The sequence below is a fragment of the Oncorhynchus clarkii genome, chromosome 19 (assembly GCF_045791955.1).
Source record: "Oncorhynchus clarkii lewisi isolate Uvic-CL-2024 chromosome 19, UVic_Ocla_1.0, whole genome shotgun sequence".
NCBI lineage: Eukaryota > Metazoa > Chordata > Actinopteri > Salmoniformes > Salmonidae > Oncorhynchus > Oncorhynchus clarkii.
The window spans coordinates 51,699,714-51,726,509 of NC_092165.1; the positions used below are offsets into that span (position 1 = coordinate 51,699,714).

The 26,796-nt window shown below is 44.1% G+C and overlaps 1 protein-coding gene across 1 annotated transcript in view; it reads right to left on the reverse strand.

Annotated features, from left to right (window-relative positions):
- The window catches only part of LOC139374518 (GTPase IMAP family member 8-like), a 31,796-nt gene extending 19,064 nt beyond the window's left edge, over window positions 1-12,732 (reverse strand). Inside the window, exons 1-3 of the mRNA XM_071115518.1 lie at window positions 12,722-12,732; window positions 12,339-12,480; window positions 12,052-12,243 (exon numbers count right to left, since the gene is read on the reverse strand). Coding sequence (XP_070971619.1) covers window positions 12,052-12,243; window positions 12,339-12,480; window positions 12,722-12,732 — 345 coding nt within the window. The remainder of the gene's footprint in view (window positions 1-12,051; window positions 12,244-12,338; window positions 12,481-12,721) is intronic.
- Window positions 12,733-26,796: the final 14,064 nt, after the last annotated feature.

Below are 26,796 nucleotides of genomic sequence, written 5' to 3' on the forward strand. Positions count from 1 at the left end.
TGGACTAGCGGACTAATGCCTACAATTAACTGTTTAAAATATATTTGATTGTTTATGATAAAAATAATTTTCCTACTGGTTCCCAACAAATACTAAATAAAAACTCTAAAAGATAAAGAATACATGACATACCGTCTCTACAGACATTCTACAAAACGAGTAAGTGAAAGTAAAATAGATGTGGAACAGCATTTACCTCTGTGGCCCATCCCATCCAACTCTATGACACAATCCCCTACAGGAAGACCTGACTTCAGACTGCTTTCATTACAATCAGTGTTGTTGTGGTAGAAATTATTTTAGGTAGGCGCAAAACTGGCTCCATACTTCCATTCATTTTTTAAAACTCAGGAAATACTATACATGCTCTCTCTGCCTTTGGTTTCACATCATGACATGTTCACTACAGGGAGGAGAGTTGATGCATACACATGCATCAACAATCCTCTGAATTTATTTAAATACTTGTTTTCAATAAACAATTATTTTTAAACCAGCTTGTTAATCTACAATATGACACAGTGCTAGAGTAATGGACTCTGTACATCTCAGAAACAAACTAAAGAAGGCAGACAACCAAGACATAAGACAACACTCACTTTGTTCATATGGATTTTTCATAGAAAGAATACAGTCAGGCTGCTTTACCAGAAAATTCAGCAGTGCTTTAACATACTTGGAACAAATCTTGAGACAATAAAGTCATGGAAAAACAGGGGAGCAACTTTCCCTAGGGACGGGGGGGAAATTACCCCCCCTTCTTGAAATGTTTGTCCCCCCCAGTTGAATCATTCCATTGGGATACAAAAAGCGGCATCGGTGTGCTTTCAGACCAGGCAGTTTGGTGGTTTCAGACTGCTGGATTTAGGACCAGGCAGTTTGGTGGCTTCAGACTGCTGGATTTAGGACCAGGCAGTTTGGTGGCTTCAGACTGCTGGATTTAGGACCAGGCTGTTTGGTGGCTTCAGACTGCTGGATTTAGGACCAGGCAGTTTGGTGGTTTCAGACTGCTGGATTTAGGACCAGGCAGTTTGGTGGCTTCAGACTGCTGGATTTAGGACCAGGCAGTTTGGTGGTTTCAGACTGCTGGATTTAGGACCAGGCAGTTTGGTGGCTTCAGACTGCTGGATTTAGGACCAGGCAGTTTGGTGGTTTCAGACTGCTGGATTTAGGACCAGGCAGTTTGGTGGTTTCAGACTGCTGGATTTAGGACCAGGCAGTTTGGTGGTTTCAGACTGCTGGATTTAGGACCAGGCAGTTTGGTGGTTTCAGACTGCTGGATTTAGGACCAGGCAGTTTGGTGGCTTCAGACTGCTGGATTTAGGACCAAGCAGTTTGGTGGTTTCAGACTGCTGGATTTAGGACCAGGCAGTTTGGTGGCTTCAGACGGCTGGATTTAGGACCAGGCAGTTTGGTGGTTTCAGACGGCTGGATTTAGGACCAGGCAGTTTGGTGGTTTCAGACGGCTGGATTTAGGACCAGGCAGTTTGGTGGTTTCAGACTGCTGGATTTAGGACCAGGCAGTTTGGTGGCTTCAGACGGCTGGATTTAGGACCAGGCAGTTTGGTGGCTTCAGACGGCTGGATTTAGGACCAGGCAGTTTGGTGGTTTCAGACGGCTGGATTTAGGCAAGCAGACACCACAGAGCGTGAGAACAAAGGCAGCTGTTGTCTGTGTGTTGTGCTTTTTCTCTGATTTGTAAAAGCAAGTGGAGCAAAAACGGTGTACTCTTAACTGACTGATATAGCTGGCAAGGTAACTGCAGTTTAATTTAACAGAAAAAACAAGTATTTATTCCCGGTGCTGAGCTAGTAGTGTAACTGACATGTAACTTTAGCTAGTGTTTCATCCCCTCTCTACTGAAGTTCTGTCTGAAGTGAATGAACTAGCTAGCTAGCTAGTAGCTACCACAGCCAGTTTAGCTCTAGCCTCCAGCTATCTGTCAAGTAGCAGTGTCTAACAGCTGTTGTGTGTATGGAAATGTTTTGTAGACTTTTTTTTGTTCCGTTTCAACAGCAGTAAAGGAACTTGACTTGTTTCCTCCAGTTGATGTACCATTAGAGCTAGCCAAAAGTTGGCTGATGCTAGATATCATTTTTTGCCCCAATCACAGTCAGTACATCAATGTAACGTTATTGATATGATAGTTTCCCTAACTAATTCCTGACTTTTTACACTGAAACTGTATGAACAACTCTACAGGCTTCACTGTCATGATGCACAGTTAGTACACAACACTATACTCAACATGTCTTAGCAGGATCAGATGGTGACAGGTGTCCCTGCAGGGTCAGACAGCCAGGGAAGACCAGTCAATGGAGCTCAGGTTTATTTTGCAGTATATTATAACAATCAGTTAATAGATACAAAATTCCATCTTGAGTTGATGGGTAGGCTACAGTCTGGGAATAATGGTCATTTCAATAATTTAACACTTGATTCTATTCTTGGAAAATATAATGTATAAATGTACACCAAGGTAATTCTTCATCATGCCTCATCTGAGCAGGATCAGATGGTGACAGGGGTCTCAGCAGGGTCAGGCAACCAGGGAAGAGCATTCTGGTGCGGCACTGAAGTGAACTTTTATTCACTTTATTCTATCCGTGCAGCCAATACTGGACAAGCCAGAAGCTTCAAATAGTCTGACAAACCTCTAAAGTTGATTTCCAAACTGTAAGGTTGATTTGCTTTTCACGATGACACAAAACATAAAAAATCAAAATGTGAGGAAGACCTGGGAGCCACTACTGATGATGATGAATGGATACAGATATGTTTGAATGCCCAGTCGTGTTCATATAATCTCAGACATAAATGACTGCAGTTTAAGACCATCCATAGAATGTACTAGTGCCATTCAAAAGTATTCACCCCCTTGGAGTTTTTCCTATTTTGTTGCATTACAACCTGTAATTTAAATGGATTTTTATGTGGATTTCATGTAATGGACATACACACAATATTACAAATTGGTGAAGTGCAATGAAAAAAATAACATGTTTCAAAAAATTCTAAAAAATAAAAACCGGAAAAGTGGTGTGTGCATATGTATTCACCTCCTTTGCTATGAAGCCCCTAAATAAGATCTGGTGCAACCAATTACCTTCAGAAGTCACATAATTACTTAAATAAAGTCCACCGGTGTGCATTCTAAGTGTCACATGATCTGTCACATGGTCTTTGTGTATATATATATATATATATATATATATATATATATATATATATATATACACACACCTGTTCTGAAAAGCCCCAGAGTCTGCAACACCACCAAGCAAGGGGCACCACCAAGCAAGCGGCCCCATGAAGACCAAGGAGCGCTCCAAACAGGTCAGGGACAAAGTTGTGGAGAAGTACAGATCAGGGTTGGGTTATAAAAAAATATCCAAAACTTTGAACGTCCCACGGAGCACTATTAAATCCTATATAACCTGCCAAGAGAGGGCCGCCCACCAAAACTCACAGACCAGGCAAGGACGGCATTAATCAGAGAGGCAAGAAAGAGACCAGAGATAACCCTGAAGGAGCTGCAAAGCTCCACAGCGGAGATTGGAGTATCTGTCCATAGGACCACTTTAAGCCATACACTCCAGAGCTGGGCACATCCGTAAAGGATGTGGCCAGAAAAAAAAACATTGCTTAAAGAAGAAAATAAGCAAACACATTAGGTATTCGCCAAAAGGCATGTGGGAGACTCCATAAAACATATGTAATGGGATGTTTTTCATCGGCTGGGACTGGGAAACTGGTCAGAATTGAAGGAATGATGGATGTTTCAGTCTTCCAGAGATTTGAGACTGGGACGGAGGTTCACCTTCCAGTAGGACAATGACCCTATGCATACTGCTAAAGAAACACTTGAGTGGTTTAAGGGGAAACATTTACATATCTTGGAATGGCCTAGTCAAAGCCCAGACCTCAATCCAATTGAGAATCTGTGGTATGACTTAAAGATTGCTGTACACCAGCGTAAACCTTCCAACCTGAAGGAGCTGGAGCAGTTTTGCCTTGAAGAATTGGCAAAAATCCCAGTCGCTAGATGTGCCAAGCTTATAGAGACATACCCCAAGACACTTGCAGCTGTAATTGCTGCGAAGGGTGGCTCTACAAAGTTTTGACTTTGGGGGGGTGAATAGTTATGCACGCTCAAGTTCTGTTTTTTTTGTCTTATTTCTTGTTTGTTTCACAGTAAAACAAATGTTGCATCTTCAATGTGGTCGGCATGTTGTGTAAATCAAATGATACAAAACCCCAAAAATCCATTTTTATTCCACGTTGTAAGGCAACAAAATAGGAAAAATGCCAAGGGGGTGAATACTTTCGCAAGCCACTGTACCTATTTAGGCAATCCCTACCGCTAAGTTGCTCAGTCCTGGCCTTGGAGGTCTGCTGTACTATTGGTTGTCACTCTGGCCTTGGCCTAACAAACCTGAAACCAATAACTCATGTTTCACTAAGATCCTAAAGCTGAGTGGGTTGTAGTGGGTTGGGGCACTGCAGGACGGTGGACCCCTAGGGGCAGGATGAGAAGATCCAGCTATATTGTGTGCAAGTAAACAGAGCTCTACTGTACTATTAGGCCTATGATATGAATTACAGTGCAAACCCCAGAGGAGCCTTATTGCTATTATAAACTTGTTACCAATGTAATTAGAGCAGTAAAACTAAATGTTTTGTCATACCCGTGGTATACGTTCTGATATACCATGGCTTTCAGCCAATCAGAACACAATAAATACACTGAAATAAATTCAAAGGCTAAATACAAGTGCCTTTACAAGATGCTTTCTTAAAATAGATCAATTCAATTGTTAAAACATTTGAAGACTTTTCTCATCTCACAGTTACACACGGAGTTTAAGATGATAGACAAGCAAAGCAAATTACATAATATGTTTTCTATTTTCTGCGCAAATAATATCTGATCAAAAAGAGCTCTTCTCAGAAAAACACACACCTGACTGATGTTACCGGACTAGTAGGCTGTTCACTGATCATAGTTGTAGCCAAAACAATGACTCTGCACAGTACACACAGTGAGAATATGATACACTATGTGTTATTTTTGCCCACCTCCACCCTCCCATAATGGCACGAAAACATTATTTATTTGTAATTTGAAAGGATGTTATATGTGTCACTCTCTGTAGAAACAGAGTGAAACAACCTGAGGTTTTTCATTGCTTATTATCAGTCTTTTTTTAAGTGTTCAGCTAAATGTCCATTTAAGGACTATGGATGACTAGGGTTGAGAAGCATCCATGAGACAACCCTCCTCTGTACCTTGGTAGCAAAGTGAAGTAAAGAACTAAACTGATTACCTGTTTCAGTTCAGTTGATAAGTAACATATCTAACGTGGATAAGTCCAGTCCTTGTGGGTGCTGCTGGTTTTCCATCCTCCCTTAATCAGGGACTGATTCTAACTTGGAGAATCAGTCATGTGGAATATCTAACTTTTAGCATATCAAAGTACCAGGGACCCAGAGTAAAACCAAATAATACCAGAAGTGCCCAACCGCTGTGGACCACACCTGGTCCAGAGTGTGCTTTTACTTTTAAAGAAAATTATATTATATACATACAAAAAGTCATTTTTGTATCTAGAGTCTAGAACAATGAAAGATTAGTGTTTATTTAATAATATGTTTTAATTTATAAAGTAATAATAAACTATATATTTGCTATGCAGGAAAATGACCAAACTAACTTTTTGTTATGAAAGGGCATTTTTATCACTGATATTTCTTCTTGGATTCATACAAGGCCAAAGAGACCTATTGCCTTACTTGGCTAGAACGAATAGCTCCAGGAGCAGAGACACCAGTAGCAATAACTGTGGGACCATACACTTGGCCTAGACCTCCTGCTGTTGCTAAAAGCAGTGTCATCTGCCTAAAGGGAAAAATATACAGAGAAAATACCCATAAGGAGTGTCTCTCTAGGCAAAACATTACAACATCAGTAGAATATTCCTCCAATCATAGTGCCATATGCTTACCTGAGGTTAGTAACAAAATACTCACAGTTGTGGGTAAAGAGCTTATATGTCATTGTGCTGCCTTTCACTACTTCTGCTGTCTCCATAATTTCACTGGTTCCCCTTGGTTTGGACTTTCCACCCAGGTTTTTGTTGACTTTGTATTGGTTCTCTTCTGCATCATCATTTTACTTCTCTGTTGTAACCCTGCATTTACAGGAACTGATGGATGAGCTAATACTGCCGAGAACTACAGGAGGAAGCCACTGGGCACAGACGTCAGTTCAACGTCTAGTTTTGATTTACATTTGGTTGAGTTGTCAACTAGCATGAATTCAACGTGAAATCAACAAAAACATGTGGCTGTCCATGGTACTGATTTCTGTCTGTTTGTGTGTGTGTGCGTGCAAGTATAAACATTTGTTGACTCACCTTACTTGTAGACTAGTTGATGCCATCCTCTTCTCTTTCATGCTGGCTAAACGGTCTATGGCTCTGTCATACAGTACACTTTTATTTTTTGTTGTCATAGGCTACCTAGCTAAAATGCTTGCTATCCTAATTTCCTTGCATGGGCAACAATGAATCACAGAACAAGCTAAGTTAGATAGTTGATTGGTCTGAAGCCAAATCCAATCTGGCCTCCCTTGGGGGCGTTTTGTTGCACCAGGACAACCCACAGTTGAGCTCAACTCAAAGCTGATTGGCAAATGATTTTATAATTGTTTTATCAAGGGAGGCCAAATGCTTGCTGGCATCAATCAATCAAATGCTACGGCTGCAACATGTTACACTCTTTTGGTCCAGACAGCATCAGATACATGGTCTACACATACTGAGACAGAGGGATGCTGTTTCACTGTCCAGACAGCATCAGATACATGGTCTACACATACTGAGACAGAGGGATGCTGTTTCACTGTCCAGACAGCATCAGATACATGGTCTACACATACTGAGACAGAGGGATGCTGTTTCACTGTCCAGACAGCATCAGATACATGGTCTACACATACTGAGACAGAGGGATGCTGTTTCCCTGTCCAGACAGCATCAGATACATGGTCTACACATACTGAGACAGAGGGATGCTGTTTCACTGTCCAGACAGCATCAGATACATGGTCTACACATACTGAGACAGAGGGATGCTGTTTCACTGTCCAGACAGCATCAGATACATGGTCTACACATACTGAGACAGAGGGATGCTGTTTCCCTGTCCAGACAGCATCAGATACATGGTCTGCACATACTGAGACAGAGAGATGCTGTTTCCCTGTCCAGACAGCATCAGATACATGGTCTAAACATACTGAGACAGAGGGATGCTGTTTCACTGTCCAGACAGCATCAGATACATGGTCTACACATACTGAGAAAGAGGGATGCTGTTTCCCTGTCCAGACAGCATCAGATACATGGTCTACACATACTGAGACAGAGGGATGCTGTTTCACTGTCCAGACAGCATCAGATACATGGTCTACACATACTGAGACAGAGGGATGCTGTTTCACTGTCCAGACAGCATCAGATACATGGTCTACACATACTGAGACAGAGGGATGCTGTTTCACTGTCCAGACAGCATCAGATACATGGTCTACACATACTGAGACAGAGGGATGCTGTTTCCCTGTCCAGACAGCATCAGATACATGGTCTACACATACTGAGACAGAGGGATGCTGTTTCCCTGTTCAGACAGCATCAGATACATGGTCTACACATACTGAGACAGAGGGGCGCTGTTTCCCTGTCCAGACAGCATCAGATACATGGTCTACACATACTGAGACAGAGGGATGCTGTTTCCCTGTCCAGACAGCATCAGATACATGGTCTACACATACTGAGACAGAGGGGTGCTGTTTCCCTGTCCAAACAGCATCAGATACATGGTCTACACATACTGAGACAGAGGGGCGCTGTTTCCCTGTCCAGACAGCATCAGATACATGGTCTACACATACTGAGACAGAGGGGCGCTGTTTCCCTGTCCAGACAGCATCAGATACATGGTCTACACATACTGAGACAGAGAGATGCTGTTTCCCTGTCCAGACAGCGTCAGATACATGGTCTACACATACTGAGACAGAGGGATGCTGTTTCCCTGTTCAGACAGCATCAGATACATGGACTACACATACTGAGACAGAGGGGGAGCTGTTTCCCTGTCCAGACAGCATCAGATACATGGTCTACACATACTGAGACAGAAGGGTGCTGTTTCCCTGTCCAGACAGCATCAGATACATGGTCTACACATACTGAGACAGAGGGGTGCTGTTTCCCTGTCCAGACAGCATCAGATACATGGTCTACACATACTGAGACAGAGGGATGCTGTTTCCCTGTCCAGACAGCATCAGATACATGGTCTACACATACTGAGACAGAGGGGCGCTGTTTCCCTGTCCAGACAGCATCAGATACATGGTCTACACATACTGAGACAGAGAGATGCTGTTTCCCTGTCCAGACAGCATCAGATACATGGTCTACACATACTGAGACAGAGGGGTGCTGTTTCCCTGTCCAGACAGCATCAGATACATGGTCTACACATACTGAGACAGGGAGATGCTGTTTCCCTGTCCAGACAGCATCAGATACATGGTCTACACATACTGAGACAGAGGGGTGCTGTTTCCCTGTCCAGACAGCATCAGATACATGGTCTACACATACTGAGACAGAGGGGTGCTGTTTCCCTGTCCAGACAGCATCAGATACATGGTCTACACATACTGAGACAGAGAGATGCTGTTTCCCTGTCCAGAAAGCATCAGATACATGGTCTACACATACTGAGACAGAGGGGTGCTGTTTCCCTGTCCAGACAGCATCAGATACATGGTCTACACATACTGAGACAGAGGGATGCTGTTTCCCTGTCCAGACAGCATCAGATACATGGACTACACATACTGAGACAGAGAGATGCTGTTTCCCTGTCCAGACAGCATCAGATACATGGTCTACACATACTGAGACAGAGAGATGCTGTTTCCCTGTCCAGACAGCATCAGATACATGGTCTACACATACTGAGACAGAGAGATGCTGTTTCCCTGTCCAGACAGCATCAGATACATGGTCTACACATACTGAGACAGAGGGATGCTGTTTCTCTGTCCAGACAGCGTCAGATACATGGTCTACACATACTGAGACAGAGGGATGCTGTTTCCCTGTCCAGACAGCATCAGATACATGGTCTACACATACTGAGACAGAGGGATGCTGTTTCCCTCGTTCGGAGGATTTCACCAGTGACATTCAGCCACTTTCAAATTTTCCAGGCTGGAAAATTATGAAAACACAGAGCGAGACAAAATATACATTATTTTATTTGAGGAAGCCTGGCTTCCCTTGGCATACATGAATACACGCCACTGTTTATATCATGCTTTCATTGTCCACCAATTTTGAAGAATTTCCACAAATATTAAAGCCACAATCATGAGTGTGTTTCAGGCCTACGGCAGCGCTACGACTTCGCTTGGAACAACATTGTTCCAAAGCTCATAAGGAATTATACATTATTTCAATTGAAATAGACATTGACTGTGACTCTAAATATTGTAGGCTAAAAGTACTACAAATAAAACTCTACAATAATATTTAAAAATGTATATTAAAACATTTTTTGATTTTGGCCTTTACTACTAAAAACCCATAGGAACACATTGAATAACACATTCATAATGGCAAAAAGGACAGTGAAAAAATACAATCATGAGAAAGGTTTTAAAGTGTCTGTCCTAAATCAAGGCGATATTGTAACGAGTGCGCTGAGAGTCGGAAAGCAAGTTCAGGGAGTGAGTGTTTTAATAAATAAACACAACTAAATACAAAACAAGAAACACAAACACACAGACATGACACAGAAACAGAAACAATGACGCCTGGGGAAGGAACCAAAGGGAGTGACATATATAGGGAAGGCAATCAGGGAAGTAATGCAGTCCAGGTGAGTCTGATGACGAGCAGGTGCGTGTAACAATGGTGACAGGAGCCATAACGATCAGCCTGGTGACCTAGAGGCCGGAGAGGGAGCACACGTGACAGATACTGTATCTATCTCTATCTATCTCTGTCACTCCAGTATCCCTGCACATTGTAAATATGGTACTAGAACTGACTCTGTATATAGTATGCTTACTTACTTTATCGTGTTCTTCTTATTTCTTATTTTTATATCTTGTGTGTTTTTGTTCTAACTTGTTATTTTTAGTATTACATTGTTATTGATTACTGCATTGTTGGGGTGAGAGCTTGCAAGAAAGGCATTTCACTGTACTTGTGCATGTGACATTACAACTATAAAATGACCCAATATTGTCATGCAAATGTCTTCCTATAAGGCCTCTTTTTCTATGGAGATCCATGTCAAGCTGTGACTGACCATCCATTCCTCATACAGTAAAATACATAGTTTGATATGAGGCCTCTTGTTCGGCCGGGACATTTCTGTGTTGCTTTTATTTGTAGTTAAATTTCTCATAGAACAGATAGGGACTGTTGAGAGGAGGATGGTTTTATGGTGAGTTTCAAACCTTTCTGGAGGGACCACACAGACACTGACACACACACACACACACCAACCCAAGTGCACACACGCACGCACACACTCATGAATATTTCACAATTTTCATCACCACTGTTGAAGCTAGCCTCCTGCTCAATGCTAATGTGCTGCTGATCAGACTGGGCTACCTCTCGTCATACATTTCCTTCTTACACAGCCTTTCATCTTTTGAAAGGAGGAGAATATTGATCTATTGATTGATAATGATATTGATTTATGTCTCCACAGGTCAGATCACAGGAGAAAGCTGGATTCATTGCACTTACAACCACAAACAGAGCAGAGAGCAGAGGCACTGCTAGCATGCTAATTGGCAATGCTAACACCCTGGGCTCTATGATTCATCTCTGTGTTTGAAGGGCACTACACTGAGGAAGCATTCACACATAGCAAAGCTACATTACAGTATGGTCCGCTTACCCATATGAAAATATGGTCTTTGATTACAATTTAGCCTTTCTATTTCAATAATCAGCTTGGTTAACTTGAACAAGCCTCTATCGGGATTTACGAGGGATCATTTCCCTTGCTTTCCTCAATTCCTGTAGGTGGGAAGAGAAGAGAAGCGGTGTGGCAGGGTGCAGCCGAAGCGCCATACTGTGGCTTGTGGCCAGGGAGAGAGAGGTGGCAGCAGCTAGCTGTCAAACAGTGGGCTGCTGAGACACAGCTCTCTCTCTCTCTCTCTCTCTCTCTCTCTCTCGCTCTCTCTCTCTCTCTCGCAGTGCCTGAGCACAGCTGGTAAGGGTTGGGCAGCTGCAGTGAGATTTACACACACACTGACGCAGGCACATGCTCACACACACAGATGGAGAAGGAAAACCATCAGAAAACAGGAAAAAGGATATGTGAACAGGAAGTCAAGCATCAACATCACTCCTTCCTTCCATGTGCAAAGACGCCGACGGCTAGGCAGATGTGGCGGCGTCTTAGTGAGATGAAGACGCCGGGCGACCAGTCCTCCTTTACTGAACATACTACCTGCCAATGTTCAATCATTAATGAACAAACTTGATGAACTCAGAGCGAGGATCTTGGTTAAACAGTACAAATACGACCTACACAGATTGATTGAGATGGCATAACACAAGTAAAGGGACAAAGTGGAGGAGCAATTCAGTGGTTCCTACACAAGGCGTATGTGGCAAGGGCTCCTAACGATCATGGATTACAAAAAGAAAGCCAGCTACATCGCGGTCACCAACGCCACACTATGACAACGTGGGCTACATACTCACGGTCTCCACTGACTACGTATGTACAGTGCCTTGCGAAAGTATTCGGCCCCCTTGAACTTTGCGACCTTTTGCCACATGTCAGGCTTCAAACATAAAGATATAAAACTGTATTTTTTTGTGAAGAATCAACAACAAGTGGGACACAATCATGAAGTGGAACGACATTTATTGGATATTTCAAACTTTTTTAACAAATCAAAAACTGAAAAATTGGGCGTGCAAAATTATTCACCTCAGAGAAGCTGAAATGGTCAAAGCACACGGACACTGTGGTGAAGAAGACACAACAGTTACTCTTCAACCTCAGGATGCTGATGAAATTTGGCCTGTGCCCAAGGAACCTTGGCCAAATTTCATCAGCATCCAGCTTCTCTGAGGTGTGTATGCCGAGGATTTCGAAGTTATTGACCGTCTCCATGGGGCCCTGTTGTTGAGGACAGGGGTTTGTCCAGCCATGTTCTTCGTGAAGTCCACAATCAGCTCCTTCGCTTTGCTGACGTTGAGGGAGAGGTTGTTTACCTGGAACCATGCTGACAGAGTGTCTACCTCCTCCCTGTAGGTCATCTTGTCGTTGTTGGTAATCAGGCCTGTCGTGTCGTCAGCAAACTTGATGATGCAGTTGGAACTGTATGAGGCCACGCAGTCTTGGGTATACAGGGTTCTACAGGAGCACCATTGAGAGCATACTGTCGGGCTGCATCACAGCCTGGTACAGCAACTCCACCACCGCGGACCGCAAGTTGCTTCAGAGGGTGATACGCGTAGCCGGGTGGGTGCAAACTGCCTGCCCTCCAGGACCTACAACACCAGGTGTCACAAGAAGACCAAGAAGATCATTAGGGACCCCAGCCACCCGAGCCATGCCCTGTTCCCTGCTTCCATCACTCAGACACGGTCAGTACAGGAGCGACATGGAGAAAACTGGAAGACTGGCCAATAGTTTCTACCTTCAGACCATCAGGCTGCTGAATAGCAGCCTGATGGTCTCCTGATTCCTGCTTACAAGCAAAAATTAAAGCAGGAGGCACCAGTGACTAGATCAATGAAAAAGTGGTCAGATGAAACAGATGCTAAGCGATAGGACTGTTTTGCTAGCACAGACTGGAATATGTTCCGGGATTCCACCGATAGCATTGAGGAGTACATCACATCAGTCATTGGCTTCATCGATAAATGCATCAATGAAGTCGTCCCCACAGTGACTGTACGTACATACCCCAACCAGAAGCCATGGATTACAGGCAGCATCCGCACTGAGCTAAAGGCTAGAGCTGCCCCTTTCAAGGAGTGGGACTCTAACCCGGAAGCTTTGAAGAGATCCCGCTATGCCCTCCGACAAATTATCAAACAGGCAAGCATCAATACAGGACTAAGATCGAATCGTACTACACCGGCTCTGACGCTCGTCCAATATGGCAGGGCTTGCAAACCATTATAGACTACACGGGGAAGCACAGCCGAGAGCTGCCCAGTGACACGAGCCTACCAGACGTGCTAAACTACTTCTATGCTCGCTTCGAGGCAAATAACACTGAAACATGCATGAGAGCACCAGCTGTTCCATAAGACTGTGATCACACTCTCCGCAGTCGATGTGAGACCTTCAAACAGGTCAACATTCACAAGGCCGCAGGGCCAGAAGGATTACCAGGACGTGTACTGCGAGCATGCTCTGACCAACTAGCCAGTGTCTTCACTGACATTTTCAATCTCTCCCTGTCCAAGTCTGTAAGACCAACATGTTTTAAGTAGATCACCATAGTCCCTGTGCCCAGGAACACTAAGGTAACCTGCCTAAACGACTACCGACCCTTAGCACTCACGTCTGAGTGCCTTAGCACTCACGTTGAAGTGCCTTCAAAGGTTGGTCATGGCTCACAACAACACCATCATCCCAGAAACCCTAGACCCACTCCAATTAGCATACCGCCCCAACAGATCCACAGATGATGCAATCCCCATTGCACTCCACACTGCCCTCTCCCACCTGGACAAAAGGTACACTTATGTGCGAATGCTATTCATTGACTACAGCTCAGCATTCAACACCATAGTGCTCTCAACGCTCACCAATAAGCTAAGGACCCTGGGACTAAACACCTCCATCTGCAACTGGATCCTGGACTTCCTGACGGGCAGCCCCCAGGTGGTAAGGGTAGGTAACAAAACATTCACCACTCTGATCCTCAACGCAGGGGCCCCTCAGGGGTGCATGCTCAGTCCCCTCCTGTACTCCCTGTTCACTCATGACTGCACGGCCAGGCACGACTCCAACACCATAATTAAGTTTGCAGTTGACACAACAGTGGTAGGCCTGATCACCGACAACGACAAGACAGCCTATGGGGAGGAGGTCAGAGACCTGGTCGTGTGGTGCAGGACAACAACCTCTCCCTCAACGTGATCAAGACAAAGGAGATGATTGTGGACTACAGCAAAAGAAGGACCGAGCATGCCCCCATTCTCATTGACGGTGCTGCAGTAGAGCAGGTTGAGAGCTTCAAGTTCCTTGGTGTCCACATCACCAACAAACGAATATTGTCAAAGCACACAGAGACAGTTGTGAAGAGGGCGTGACAAAACCTATTCCCCCTCAGGAGACAGAAAAGATTTGGCATTGGTCCTCAGATCCTCAAAAGGTTCTACAGCTGCACCATCAATAGCATGGTTGCATCACTGCCTGGTATGGCAACTGCTCAGACTCTGACCACAAGGCACTGCAGAGGGTAGAGCAAACAGCCCAGTACATCACTGGGGCCAAGCTTCCTGCCATCCAGGACCTCTATACCAAGCGGTGTCAGAGGGAGGTCCTAAAAATGGACAAAGACTCCAGCCACCCAAGTCATAGACTGTTCTCTCTGCTACCGTACGGCAAGCGGTACTGGAGCACCAAGTCTAGGTCCAAGAAGCTTCTAAACAACTTCTTCCCCCAAACCATAAGACTCCTAGTCTGACATTTCAAATTCTTAAAATAAAGTGGTGATCCTAACTGACTGGGAAATGTTACTAGGAATGGCAACCCATTTGCAGTGCCCCCCCACACCTTACACCCTCTTTACATCACTGCCACTCTGTTTTTATTCTGACATTTCACATTCTTAATATAAAGTGGTGATCCTAATTGACCTAAGACAGGCAATGTTAACTCAGATTAAATGCCAGGAATGATGAAAAACTGAGTTTAAATGTAGTTGGCTAAGGTGTATGTAAACTTTCGACTTCAACTGTAGGACTAGTTTTAATGTGGATATAGAAACTTTTGTACCTGTTTCCTCCAGCATCTTCACAAGGTCCTTTGCTGTTGATCTGGGATTGATTTGCATTTTTCGCACCAAAGCACGTTCATCTCTAGGAGACAGAACGTGTCTTCTTCCTGAGCGGTATGATGGCTGTTTATACTTGCGTACTATTGTTTGTACAGATGAACGTGGTACGTTCAGGATGAACCAGACTTGTGGAGGTCTACAAAAACAAATTCTGAGGTCTTGGCTGATTTTCTTTTGATTTCCAATGATGTCAAGCAAAGAGGCACTGAGTTTGAAGGTAGGCCTTGAAATACATCCATAGGTACACCTACAATTGACTCAAATTATGTCAATTAGTCTATCAGAAGCTTCTAAAGCCATTAAATAATTTTCTGGAATTTTCCAAGCTGTTTAAAGGCACAGTCAACTTAGTGTATGTAAACTTCTGACCCACTGTAATTATGATACAGTGAATTATAAGTAAAATAATCTGTCTGTAAACAATTGTTGGGAAAATGACTTGTGTCATGCACAAAGTAGATGTCCTAACCGACCTGCCAAAACTATAGTTTGTTAACAAGACATTTGTGGAGTGGTTGAAAAACGAGTTTTAATAACTCCAACCTAAGTGTCTGTAAACTTCCGACTTCAGCTGTACATGTACATACTACCTCAAATAACCGGTGCCCCCTCACCTTGACTCTGTATCGTTACTCCCCTGTATATAGTCTCGCTGTGGTTATTTCACTGCTGCTCTTTAATTACTTGTTACTTTGATAGTTTATTCTTATCTGTATTTTTTGAAATGGCATTGTTGTTTAGGGGCTCATATGTAAGCATTTCAGTGTAAGCTCTACACCTGTTGTATTCGGCGCATGTGACTAATGAAATTTGATTTGATTAATCAGCTACCCCCCTGCTACTCCCCCTATGGCCATTCCCCCACAACCCCTCAACAATCTGTACTCTGCCTCTACCCCCCTCCCCCCTGCTACTCCCCCTATGGCCAGTCCCCCACAACCCCTCAACAATCTGTACTCTGCCTCTACCCCAATGGACATGTATTTAGTCATCACTGCCACAGTTGTTATGATGTATATAGTGCTATTTCTACTGTTCTTTTTATTACCATTTTCCTCATTTTATTTCACTTAGTCCTGCATGTTGGAGCTCGGAGCCTAAGAATTTCACTGTACCCTGCAATCAAACCTGCAACCCTTTACATGTGACTGTTAAACAATCTGGATATCCTCACCCAGAGGTGTCATGGTAAATAGATATGTTGCCTCTTCCTGGCGTTTTTGTCTAAGGGATGGTTTGGAGGATTCATCCAAGAATTCCAAGCTTGAGATCAATTTCATACAACCAAACACTCATACAAACACATTCACATGCGCACCTACAGATATATGAGCCAGTTTGCTTCAGCAGGAAAATCATCCTGCAGCAAAAGGAAATTTAAATTATCATGTGGATTATAATTAATGCATTTTTTTATAGGGGGTTGATACATTTTTCACTAGGGCAAATCAAGTCTGAATTTTCTAAGTGGAAATTAAACTCAAGAAGCTTTTTTAAAAATCAAATATATTACACTTTACACAAAATCCTCATCACCAAAAGAGTGATCAAGTTAAGATCCTACATCTGTAGGTACACATACAAAACACACATACACCCACACATGGATATTTCACATGCACATATGCACGCAGTACATACACTGACAAAACGCACATGAAGACACACACACCCTCATGCGCACGCACATACACACACAGATGTTGCTCTTTAATTCCCCTCCATTTCTCTGAGGACTCCTCTGTTAGTCTCTGCCCACTTGTAACAGCAGCATACTGCTGGTCGTCAAGGAAACCACTGCACTCTGTTTTTGTTTGCTTTCAATTTGTTGTGGCCACTGCCAGTGACATAGGACGGAATTGTAATATGTTCATCCTATGAAAATGTAAAGGGATTGCTCATTTATCTATTCTCAGAACAGCAAAAACACGTTGCCATGACAACAATAGTGTAAAATAGATATACAGTATGTGCCTCTGTTGTAACTGTAATACCATTGGTAGTATCAACACAGAATATGGCTCATAATATCACTTGGTGGAGTAGTCAGTTATAATTTTTCTGCTCTGGAAATATCCTATTTCTTTGCTGTCAACCACATTTCTCCTTGAGCCATGTTTCAGCTGACTTTGGGGAGTGGAACTAGGCTGAGACTATAAAAGCAAGGCTGATGGTATGGAACACATTCTCTGACTAGGATGCAGAAAATACCAAAGGCCAAAACACTCCCTCTTCCTCCTATCCATCCCCAACCTCCTCAGTGTGTGTGTGTGTGTGTGTGTGTGTGTGTGTGTGTGTGTGTGTGTGTGTGTGTGTGTGTGTGTGTGTGTGCGCGTGCGCGTGCTCGTGCTCGTGTATCACAGATATCACAGCTGGCCGACAACGGGTGGGCGAATCCCCGGTGTTGGCCGGAGCACTGACCTGTCAGCATGAACTCTCTCAATCTCTCTCCTTCTCTCATTCTCTCTCCCTCTCCCTTCCTCCCCCTCTCTACAGAACACATGACCTCACATTTTGAGGTTGACTCAGGGATGCCAGTCAGCATGTCAGTGTGTTTTCCTCCTGCCTTCGTCTCCATGACAACAGTGAGTGACTGAGTGACCCACTGCACAGAGCCAGAGATGCAATGTTGTCCGGTCCTCTGGCAGTCTCTATGGGGGTGCCACAGGGTTAAATTCTCAGGTCGACTCTTTTCTCTGTATATATCAATGATGTTGCTCTTGCTGCGGGCGATTCCCTGATTCACCTCTACGCAGACAACACCATTCTGTATACTTCTGGCCCTTCCTTGGACACTGTGCTATCTAACCTCCAAACGAGCTTCAATGCCATACAACACTCCTTCTGTGGCCTCCAACTGCTCTTAAACGCTAGTAAAACCAAATGCATGCTTTTCAACCGTTCGCTGCCTGCACCCGCACGCCCGACTAGCATCACCACCCGGGATGGTTCCGACATCTATAAGTACCTAGGTGTCTGGCTAGACTGTAAACTCTCCTTCTAGACTCATATCAAATATCTCCAATCTAAAATCAAATCTAGAGTCGGCTTTCTATTTCACAACAAAGCCTCCTTCACTCACGCCGCCAAACTTACCCTAGTAAAGCTGACTATCCTACCGATCCTCGACTTCGGCGATGTCATCTACAAAACAGCTTCCAATACTCTACTCAGCAAACTGGATGCAGTTTATCACAGTGCCATACGTTTTGTTACTAAAGCACCTTATACCACCCACCACTGCGATAGTCGGCTGGCTCTCGCTACATATTCATCGCCAGACCCACTGGCTCCAGGTCATCTACAAGTCCATGCTAGGTAAAGCTCCGCCTTATCTCAGTTCACTGGTCACGATGGCAACATCCACCCGTAGCACGCGCTCCAGCAGGTGTATCTCACTGATCATCCCTAAAGCCAACACCTCATTTGGCCGCCTTTCCTTCCAGTTCTCTGCTGCTTGTGACTTTAACGAATTGCAAAAATCGCTGAAGTTGGAGTCCATCGGTAAATAGCCCACCAAATTTACCTACATCATCCCCATGTTGTTTTTATTTATTTACTTTTCTGCTCTTTTGCACACCAGTATCTCTACCTGCACATGATCATCTGATAATTTATCACTCCAGTGTTAATCTGCTAAATTGTAATTATTCGCCTACCTCCTCATGCCTTTTACACACAATGTAAATAGACTCTTTTTTTTCTCATTTTTTTTACTGTGTTATTGACTTGTTTATTGTTTACTCCATGTGTAACTCTGTGTTGTTGTCTGTTCACACTGCTATTCTTTATCTTGGTCAGGTTGCAGTTGTAAATCTCAACTAGCCTACCTGGTTAAATAAAGGTGAAATAAATGCAGTACTTACAGAAAATACACAGGTGGAATTGATACATAGAACTGAATAATTACAACATGTCATCTTGTTTTGGCTGCACTGTGACATCTAAGGGAAGACTGCAAAAATGCCATGACAAATGAAAGGTCATTGAATCATTTGTAATGGGAAAGCTACAATATAAAGTCTGCTGCTCATTGATGGGGAACTATGTGTTTTGTCATAAAATGATGGTTAGATTCCTGTTCCATTTTGAATGGAAGCTGGTGTACAGTGTTTGCTAAGAGCCCTTCTTCTCCATGTTCACATTGAAGGTTCCACTTTTGGCACAGTGTCAGGTGACAGAGGGAGGGGAGGGGAGGGGAGGGGAGGGGAGGGGAGGGGAGGGGAGGGGAGGGGAGGGGAGGGGAGGGGAAGGGAAGGGAGGGGAGGGGAGGGGAGGTCCGGGGAGGGGAGGTCCGGCTATGGTCATCATAGCAGAACACGCCCTAAGGATGGGATCCTGTTTTAAAATACGACCCAATGCTTGTGCTCCTCAGCCTTTAGTGAAGTTACACCTAGCTTTGAGACAGAATATAAAATGTCAACACTTCCTGACTGTGGAGGAAAATCATTCATCATAATCGAGTCAAAAGAGTAAATAGCCCTTACTGTTTTCCATCTTCACCCCTTAGCTACATTTACAGGTAACTGGCAAAATAAAGGAAACACCAACAACGTGTCTTAATAGGGAATTGGGCCACCACGAGCCACCAGAACAGCTTCAATGCACCTTGGCTTAGATTCTACAAGTGTCTGTAACTCTATTGGAGGTACGAGAAATTCCATCATTTGGTGTTTTGTTGATGGTGCCTCTCCAGAATTTCCACACAATAAGTGTTAAATTGGGTTGACATCTGGTGACTGACACACACACACACACACACACACACACACACACACACACACACACACAACCTAGGCTCCTTTGAGATCCCTCTTTCAAAGTCACTGAGATCTCTTCTTCTAGCCATGGTAGCCAAAATAATGGGCAACTGGGCATTTTATACCTGACCCTAAGCTTTATTAACTCAGGAATCACACCTGTGTGGAAGCATTTGCTTTCAATATATGTTGTATCCCTCATTTACTTAAGTATTTCCTTTATTTTGGCAGTTAACTGTATTTTCCATAGTCATATTCCATGGTCCAATGTCAACAGGGATATGCAGAGACCATGGTCTTACAGTAAGATAATATGTCATAGTGTTGGATATGGTGGGAGGATCTATAGGAGGACAGGCTCATTGTTATGGCTGGATGGAATTAATGGAATGGTATCAAACACATCAAACATATAGAAACCACATCTTTGACTTGTTCCATTTATTCCATTCCAGCCATTACAATGAGCCTGTCCTCCTGTAGCTCCTCCAATGAGCCTTCGTTGGATACTACACACTGAGCTTTCTGCTTTGGTGCTTTATTGGCAGGGCAAACCTGTGTGTGAAAAAATACGGATTGGAAAGGTCTGGGAGTCTAAGGGCCGGTTCTCCCAGACACAGATGAAGTCTAGTGCTGGACTAAAAAGTGGTATCAATAGAAAACATCAATTGAGGATGGCCTTTAGTCTAGGACTAGGCTTATTCTATGTCAGGGAAATTCCTGTTTCCTGACGTCACAGTTTCACATCATATTTTCCATGTTATTTCTGGTCACTGCAGTGTTCCTCCTCTTCTTCCTCATGTCGTATTGTCTCCAGGAAGATCCCATTTCCTTTGTGGGATGTCCTTTCCATGATGATGTAATGGTTTGATGTTAGCTTTATATTGGGTAGGTCAGATATTCAACAACTGAAATATACATTCACTGTATTAGGTTCATAAGGTCTGGATGCCAGGAAAATCTCTGCACTCTATCATCGTGAAATCTGCTTCACTGTATTAGGTTCATAAGGTCTGGATGCCAGGAAAATCTCTGCACTCTATCATCGTGAAATCTGCTTCACTGTATTAGGTTCATAAGGTCTGGATGCCAGGAAAATCTCTGCACTCTATCATCGTGAAATCTGCTTCACTGTATTAGGTTCATAAGGTCTGGATGCCAGGAAAATCTCTGCACTCTATCATCGTGAAATCTGCTTCACTGTATATATGCAGTTTCTAAACGAAAAGGATACATACAAAAATGTGCTTATAAAAGTATGTTAGGGATAAAGCATGAGAAGCTTTTACGGTTTAGCCTCATCAAGTCTGTATGATTTAGGAACCGAGCAGTCTTCAGTTACATGACAAAAGCAGGCGTAGGCTGGTCAGCGTTGCATTGCTATGGTAACAAGAACACTGTTTCTTGCCGTCACAGGCAGAGAGGGTGACAGAGAGAGTGGGATATTGAGAGAACAGAGAAAGAGATGGAGAGGAGATAAACAGAAAGAGAGGGAGGTGAGGAAAAGACAGAAAGATGAGAGATGGCGATGCAGAGACAGAAAGAGAGAGAGAGAGAGAGAGTTGTGGGCCACCCCCACATACTGTATGCTCTACAGAGGAAGTGTGTCAGAACCACAATGGGGTAGATGGCAACACTTCATTTGAAGTGGGCCTTGTTACTTTCAAATAGTTCCCCCTTACATAACAATCCCAGCTCTTCCTATGGGCTATCGCAGACAAATGTCAGTGGGTGGGTAGAATTTAACACAGAGATGTGTGAGTTAATAGAGAAGTGTTGGGTGGGTAGACTGAACACAGAGATGTGTGGGTTAATAGAGAAGTGTTGGGTGGGTAGACTAAACACAGAGATGTGTGGGTTAATAGAGAAGTGTTGGGTGGGTAGACTGAACACAGAGATGTGTGGGTTAATAGAGAAGTGTTGGGTGGGTAGACTGAACACAGAGATGTGTGGGTTAATAGAGAAGTGTTGGGTGGGTAGACTGAACACAGAGATGTGTGGGTTAATAGAGAAGTGTTGGGTGGGTAGACTGAACACAGAGATGTGTGGGTTAATAGAGAAGTGTTGGGTGGGTAGACTGAACACAGAGATGTGTGGGTCATGGACTTCTTGCCAGGACAACCCCAAGTGGTGAAGGTAGGCACAACACATCTGCCACGCTGATCCTCAACATGAGGGCCCCACAAGGGTGCATTAGGGAAAGGGAAAGGGGGATACCTAGTCAGTTGTACAACTGAACGCCTTCAACTGAAATGTGTATTCCTGCTGAGCCCCCTCCTGTACTTCCTGTTCACCCATAACTGCATGGGCATGCATGTCCCCAACTCAATCATCAAATTTGACGACACAACAGTGGTAGTAGGCCTGATTACCAACAATGACGAGACGGCCTACAGGGAGGAGGTGAGAGTCCTAGCGGAGTGATTCCAGGAAAATAACCTGAAAGTCAACAAAACGAAGGAGCTGATCGTGGACTACAAAGACAGGGCCACACTGGAGAGGGTCAAAAGCTTCAAGTTCCTCACTGAAGACCTGAAATGGTCCCTTCACACAGCTAGTGTGGTGAAAAAGGTGTAACAGTGCCTCTTCAACCTCAGGAGGCTGAAGAAATTTGGCTTGGCCCCTAAGACCCTCATGAACTTCTACAGATGCACCATTGAGAGCATCCTGTCGGGCTGGTACGGCAATTACACCGTCCACAATCGCATGGCTCTCTAGAGGGTGGTGCGGTCAGCCCAACACTGCCTGCCCTCCATCACCTGGTGTCACAGGAAGGTCAAGAAGATCATCAAGGACCTCAGCCACTCGAGCCACAGCCTGTTCAACTCACTACCATCTAGAAGGAGGAGACATTACAGGTAAGTCAAAGCTGGGACAGAGAGACTGAAAAACATCTATCTCCAGGCCATTAGACTGTTAAACATTCACCACTAGTCAACCTCCGTCCAGTACCCTGCCCTGAACCTTAGCCACTGTTACTAGTCGAATTCCACCTGGTACTCTACCCTGGACCTTAGAGACTGTTGCCCTATGTACATAGGCATGGAAGACTGGTCACTTTAATAATGTTTACATCCTGTTTACATATGTATATACTGTATTCTAGTCATCAAATCAAATCAAATGTATTTATATAGCCCTTCATACATCAGCTGATATCTCAAAGTGCTGTACAGAAACCCAGCCTAAAACCCCAAACAGCAAGCAATGCAGGTGTAGAAGCACGGTGGCTAGGAAAAACTCCCTAGAAAGGCCAAAACCTAGGAAGAAACCTAGAGAGGAACCAGGCTATGAGGGGTGGCCAGTCCTCTTCTGGCTGTGCCGGGTGGAGATTATAACAGAACATGGCCAAGATGTTCAAATGTTCATAAATGACCAGCATGGTCAAATAATAATAATCACAGTAGTTGTCGAGGGTGCAGCAAGTCAGCACCTCAGGAGTAAATGTCAGTTGGCTTTTCATAGCAGATCATTAAGAGTATCTCTACCACTCCTGCGGTCTCTAGAGAGTTGAAAACAGCAGGTCTGGTACAGGTAGTACGTCCGGTGAACAGGTCAGGATTCCATAGCCGCAAGCAGAACAGTTGAAACTGGAGCAGCAGCACAGCCAGGTGGACTGTGGACAGCAAGGAGTCATCATGCCAGGTAGTCCTGAGGCATGGTTCTAGGGCTCAGGTCCCCCGAGAGAAAGAGAGAATTAGAGAGCATACTTAAATTCCCACAGGACACCGGATAAGACAGGAGAAGTACTCCAGATATAACAAACTGACCCTAGCCCCCCGACACATAAACTACTGCAGCATAAATACTGGAGGCTGAGACAGGAGGGGTCAGGAGACACTGTGGCCCCATCCAATGATACCCCCGGACAGGGCCAAACAGGAAGGATATAACCCCACCCACTTTGCCAAAGCACAGCCCCCACACCACTAGAGGGATATCTTCAACCACCAACATACCATCCTGAGACAAGGCCGAGTATAGCCCACAAAGATCTCCGCCATGGCACAACCCAAAGGAGGTTGCCAACCCAGACAGGAAGATCACGTCAGTGACTCAACCCACTCAAGTGACGCACCCCTCCTAGGGACAGCATGAAAGAGCACCAGTAAGCCAGTGACTCAGCCCCTGTAATAGGGTTAGAGGCAGAGAATCCCAGTGGAGAGAGGGGAACCGACCAGGCAGAGACAGCAAGGGCATGTTGCTCCAGAGCCTTTCCGTTCACCTTCCCACTCCTGGGCCAGACTACACTCAATCATATGACCCACGGAAGAGATGAGTCTTCAGTAAAGACTTAAAGGTTGAGACCGAGTTTGTGTCTCTCACATGGGTAGGCAGACCATTCCATAAAAATGGAGCTCTATAGGAGAAAGCCCTGCCTCCAGCTGTTTGTTTAGAAATTCTAGGGACAATTAGGAGGCCTGTGTCAGGTGATGTATGTGTAGGTATGTACGGCAGGACCAGTCATGGCTCACCCTATATAACTACTGCTGTACACATCTTTCTTTTCATATACTGTCCATACTGTCTATACCCACCATCATTATATACATGGATTATGTGCTCATTGTTTTGTATTGCTAGGTATTACTGCACTGTTGGAGCTAGAAACACAAGCATTTCACTGCACCTGTGATATCATCTTCAAATCTGTGTACGCGACCAATAAACTTTGATTTGATTTGGGTAGAAAGCTAAGCAGTTAGGCCTAGGTGTGTCTGCGAGACAGAGGTCCTGAGTTCGAACCTCGGTATGAGCTGAATCAGGTGTAAACGGTACTCGCTAAGCAAGCAGTGGGACATCCTTTACATCAAAGGGTGGTGCAGTTTGAGATAACTCCATGTACCTATAATCAGAGAGGATGCTAAAGTGTATAAAGAAGAGACCTCAGTAGAATCTTTTGAACATTCTCATTCTATTTCTATGTAAGAGTCTGCTATGGGGCTGCTATGTCCTAATAGGGGTCAAAGACTTTGACCACATGGCAGTCTCTTACATTGAAATAGAATAGGGGATGTCCGTTCAAAGCTTTCTCGCCTCATTTCCTTTCCTTCACAATCACTAACCTAAAAGGAATTGGTCAAGTTCAGACATAATATATACAGGCCTTTCAGCTATCAATGCTAATACAATTAGTCTCAGAACAACAGACCAGAAAGGGCTGCAGTAGCTACCATTTCTCAGACTAACTCAGGCTAGCAGGGAGGGCACTGCTGGATGCTAAGTCTATCTGTGTGCTGATCTGTACCCCCCCAGGCATACAGCATAACCCAGAAAAGACAGTGATGACAGTCAGTTGGTGAGGCGGGCTGGGGGATGGGCCACGGGGCCCGGGGATGGAAACTCATGATTGCCTTGTTCCTCCCACAAGGGGCTTTTTTTGTTGTCCTTGCCATCCCATGCTTCTATGTAGTATCCTTCTCAAAAAACCCTTTCTCTCTCTCTCTCTCTCTCTCTCTCTCTCTCTCTCTCTCTTTCTCACCCTCCCTCTCTCCAATTCCCTTTCAGTAAATAAAACATCTCCAACGACATCAGATTGCTACCCCGCTAACCAGCATCATTAGAAATCAACACACTGCCCAATTACAGTATGCGTTACCGTGCCTCTGCTTTGCTGTCTTCCAATCACCTCCCCGACCCTCGCCTGCTAACCACAGTTAATAACTCATCCGTCCAATAATTAACCCCAGGACCCAAACCATTTCATTTGTTCCAGGCAAATTACAATGCAGTGCCATGGCATACGTGCACTAGCTTTGTAGCTAAGCTATCATGCAATGTGGTTAGCTCCACAGGCCGTGCTTGTATTCTAGTGAGATAAATGGCTAGCATGATTTATAAACCATGGACTAAATGTCACAGGGTGGTAATTAGTTGAGATTGTAATGTATGGGTTAGAACTATGGTATGCCTCTGTTGAGGAATCCATGCCTAACAATGGTGACCCTGGCTGTCTCAGAGGGAGTTGGGATATGCAATAAACACATTTTCAATACTCACTGTGTGTAACAGGACAAATATAAGCATCCCCAAATTATTATTATTATTATTATACAATTGATTCCAGTTTGTATTTTCTGCCTGATCATCCCAGAGCCAAAGACACTGTCACAATCCACCTCGTGACTCACACACTCACATATGCGTACACACGTGCCTGCATGTGCGCAGACACACACACACACATACACACACACACACACACACACACACACACACACACACACACACACACACACACACACACACACACACACACACACACACACACACACACACACACACACAGACACACACACACACACACACACACAGACGAGCTCTGGTTCCAACTAATACAGGTCATGACCTACAGTATATGGTGACATCATCCCCTTCAGAGGGACTCAGAGGCTTCATGTCCATAGAGGGAACAGGGGCACGTGCCCCCTCAGATTTGACCTGTAAAAAAAATATTATAATAATAATAATAGTGAAGAAATAATACTATTTTTGTTTAATTTTTGGTTGTTGTTTCTCTGTAATACTCCTAGCCACCTAGCAAGTGTATGAAGTTGGCTCTAGCTAGCCCAGATTGGTTCCCAGTCTCCCTACCTCATTACATGATACCAAGAAGCCATTTTATGGTTTCTCCTAGATACCCCAGCTACAAAGACAAAATTGCCTATATTGTAAAAATTAATGAAAACAAAAATAGTTTTTTGGTTTTAAGGTTAGGGTTAGTCATACAGTTTGGTTAAGGTTAGAGTTCATGTTAGGGTTAAGTTTAAGAAGACACATTTTAGAAATAGGCGGGGTTTATGACTTTGTGCCTCTGGTAACTAGTGATGACCCCCATTTCAAGCTATCAATCAAGTTAGAGTAGCTAGCTTGTCTAATTATCTTAGCTGG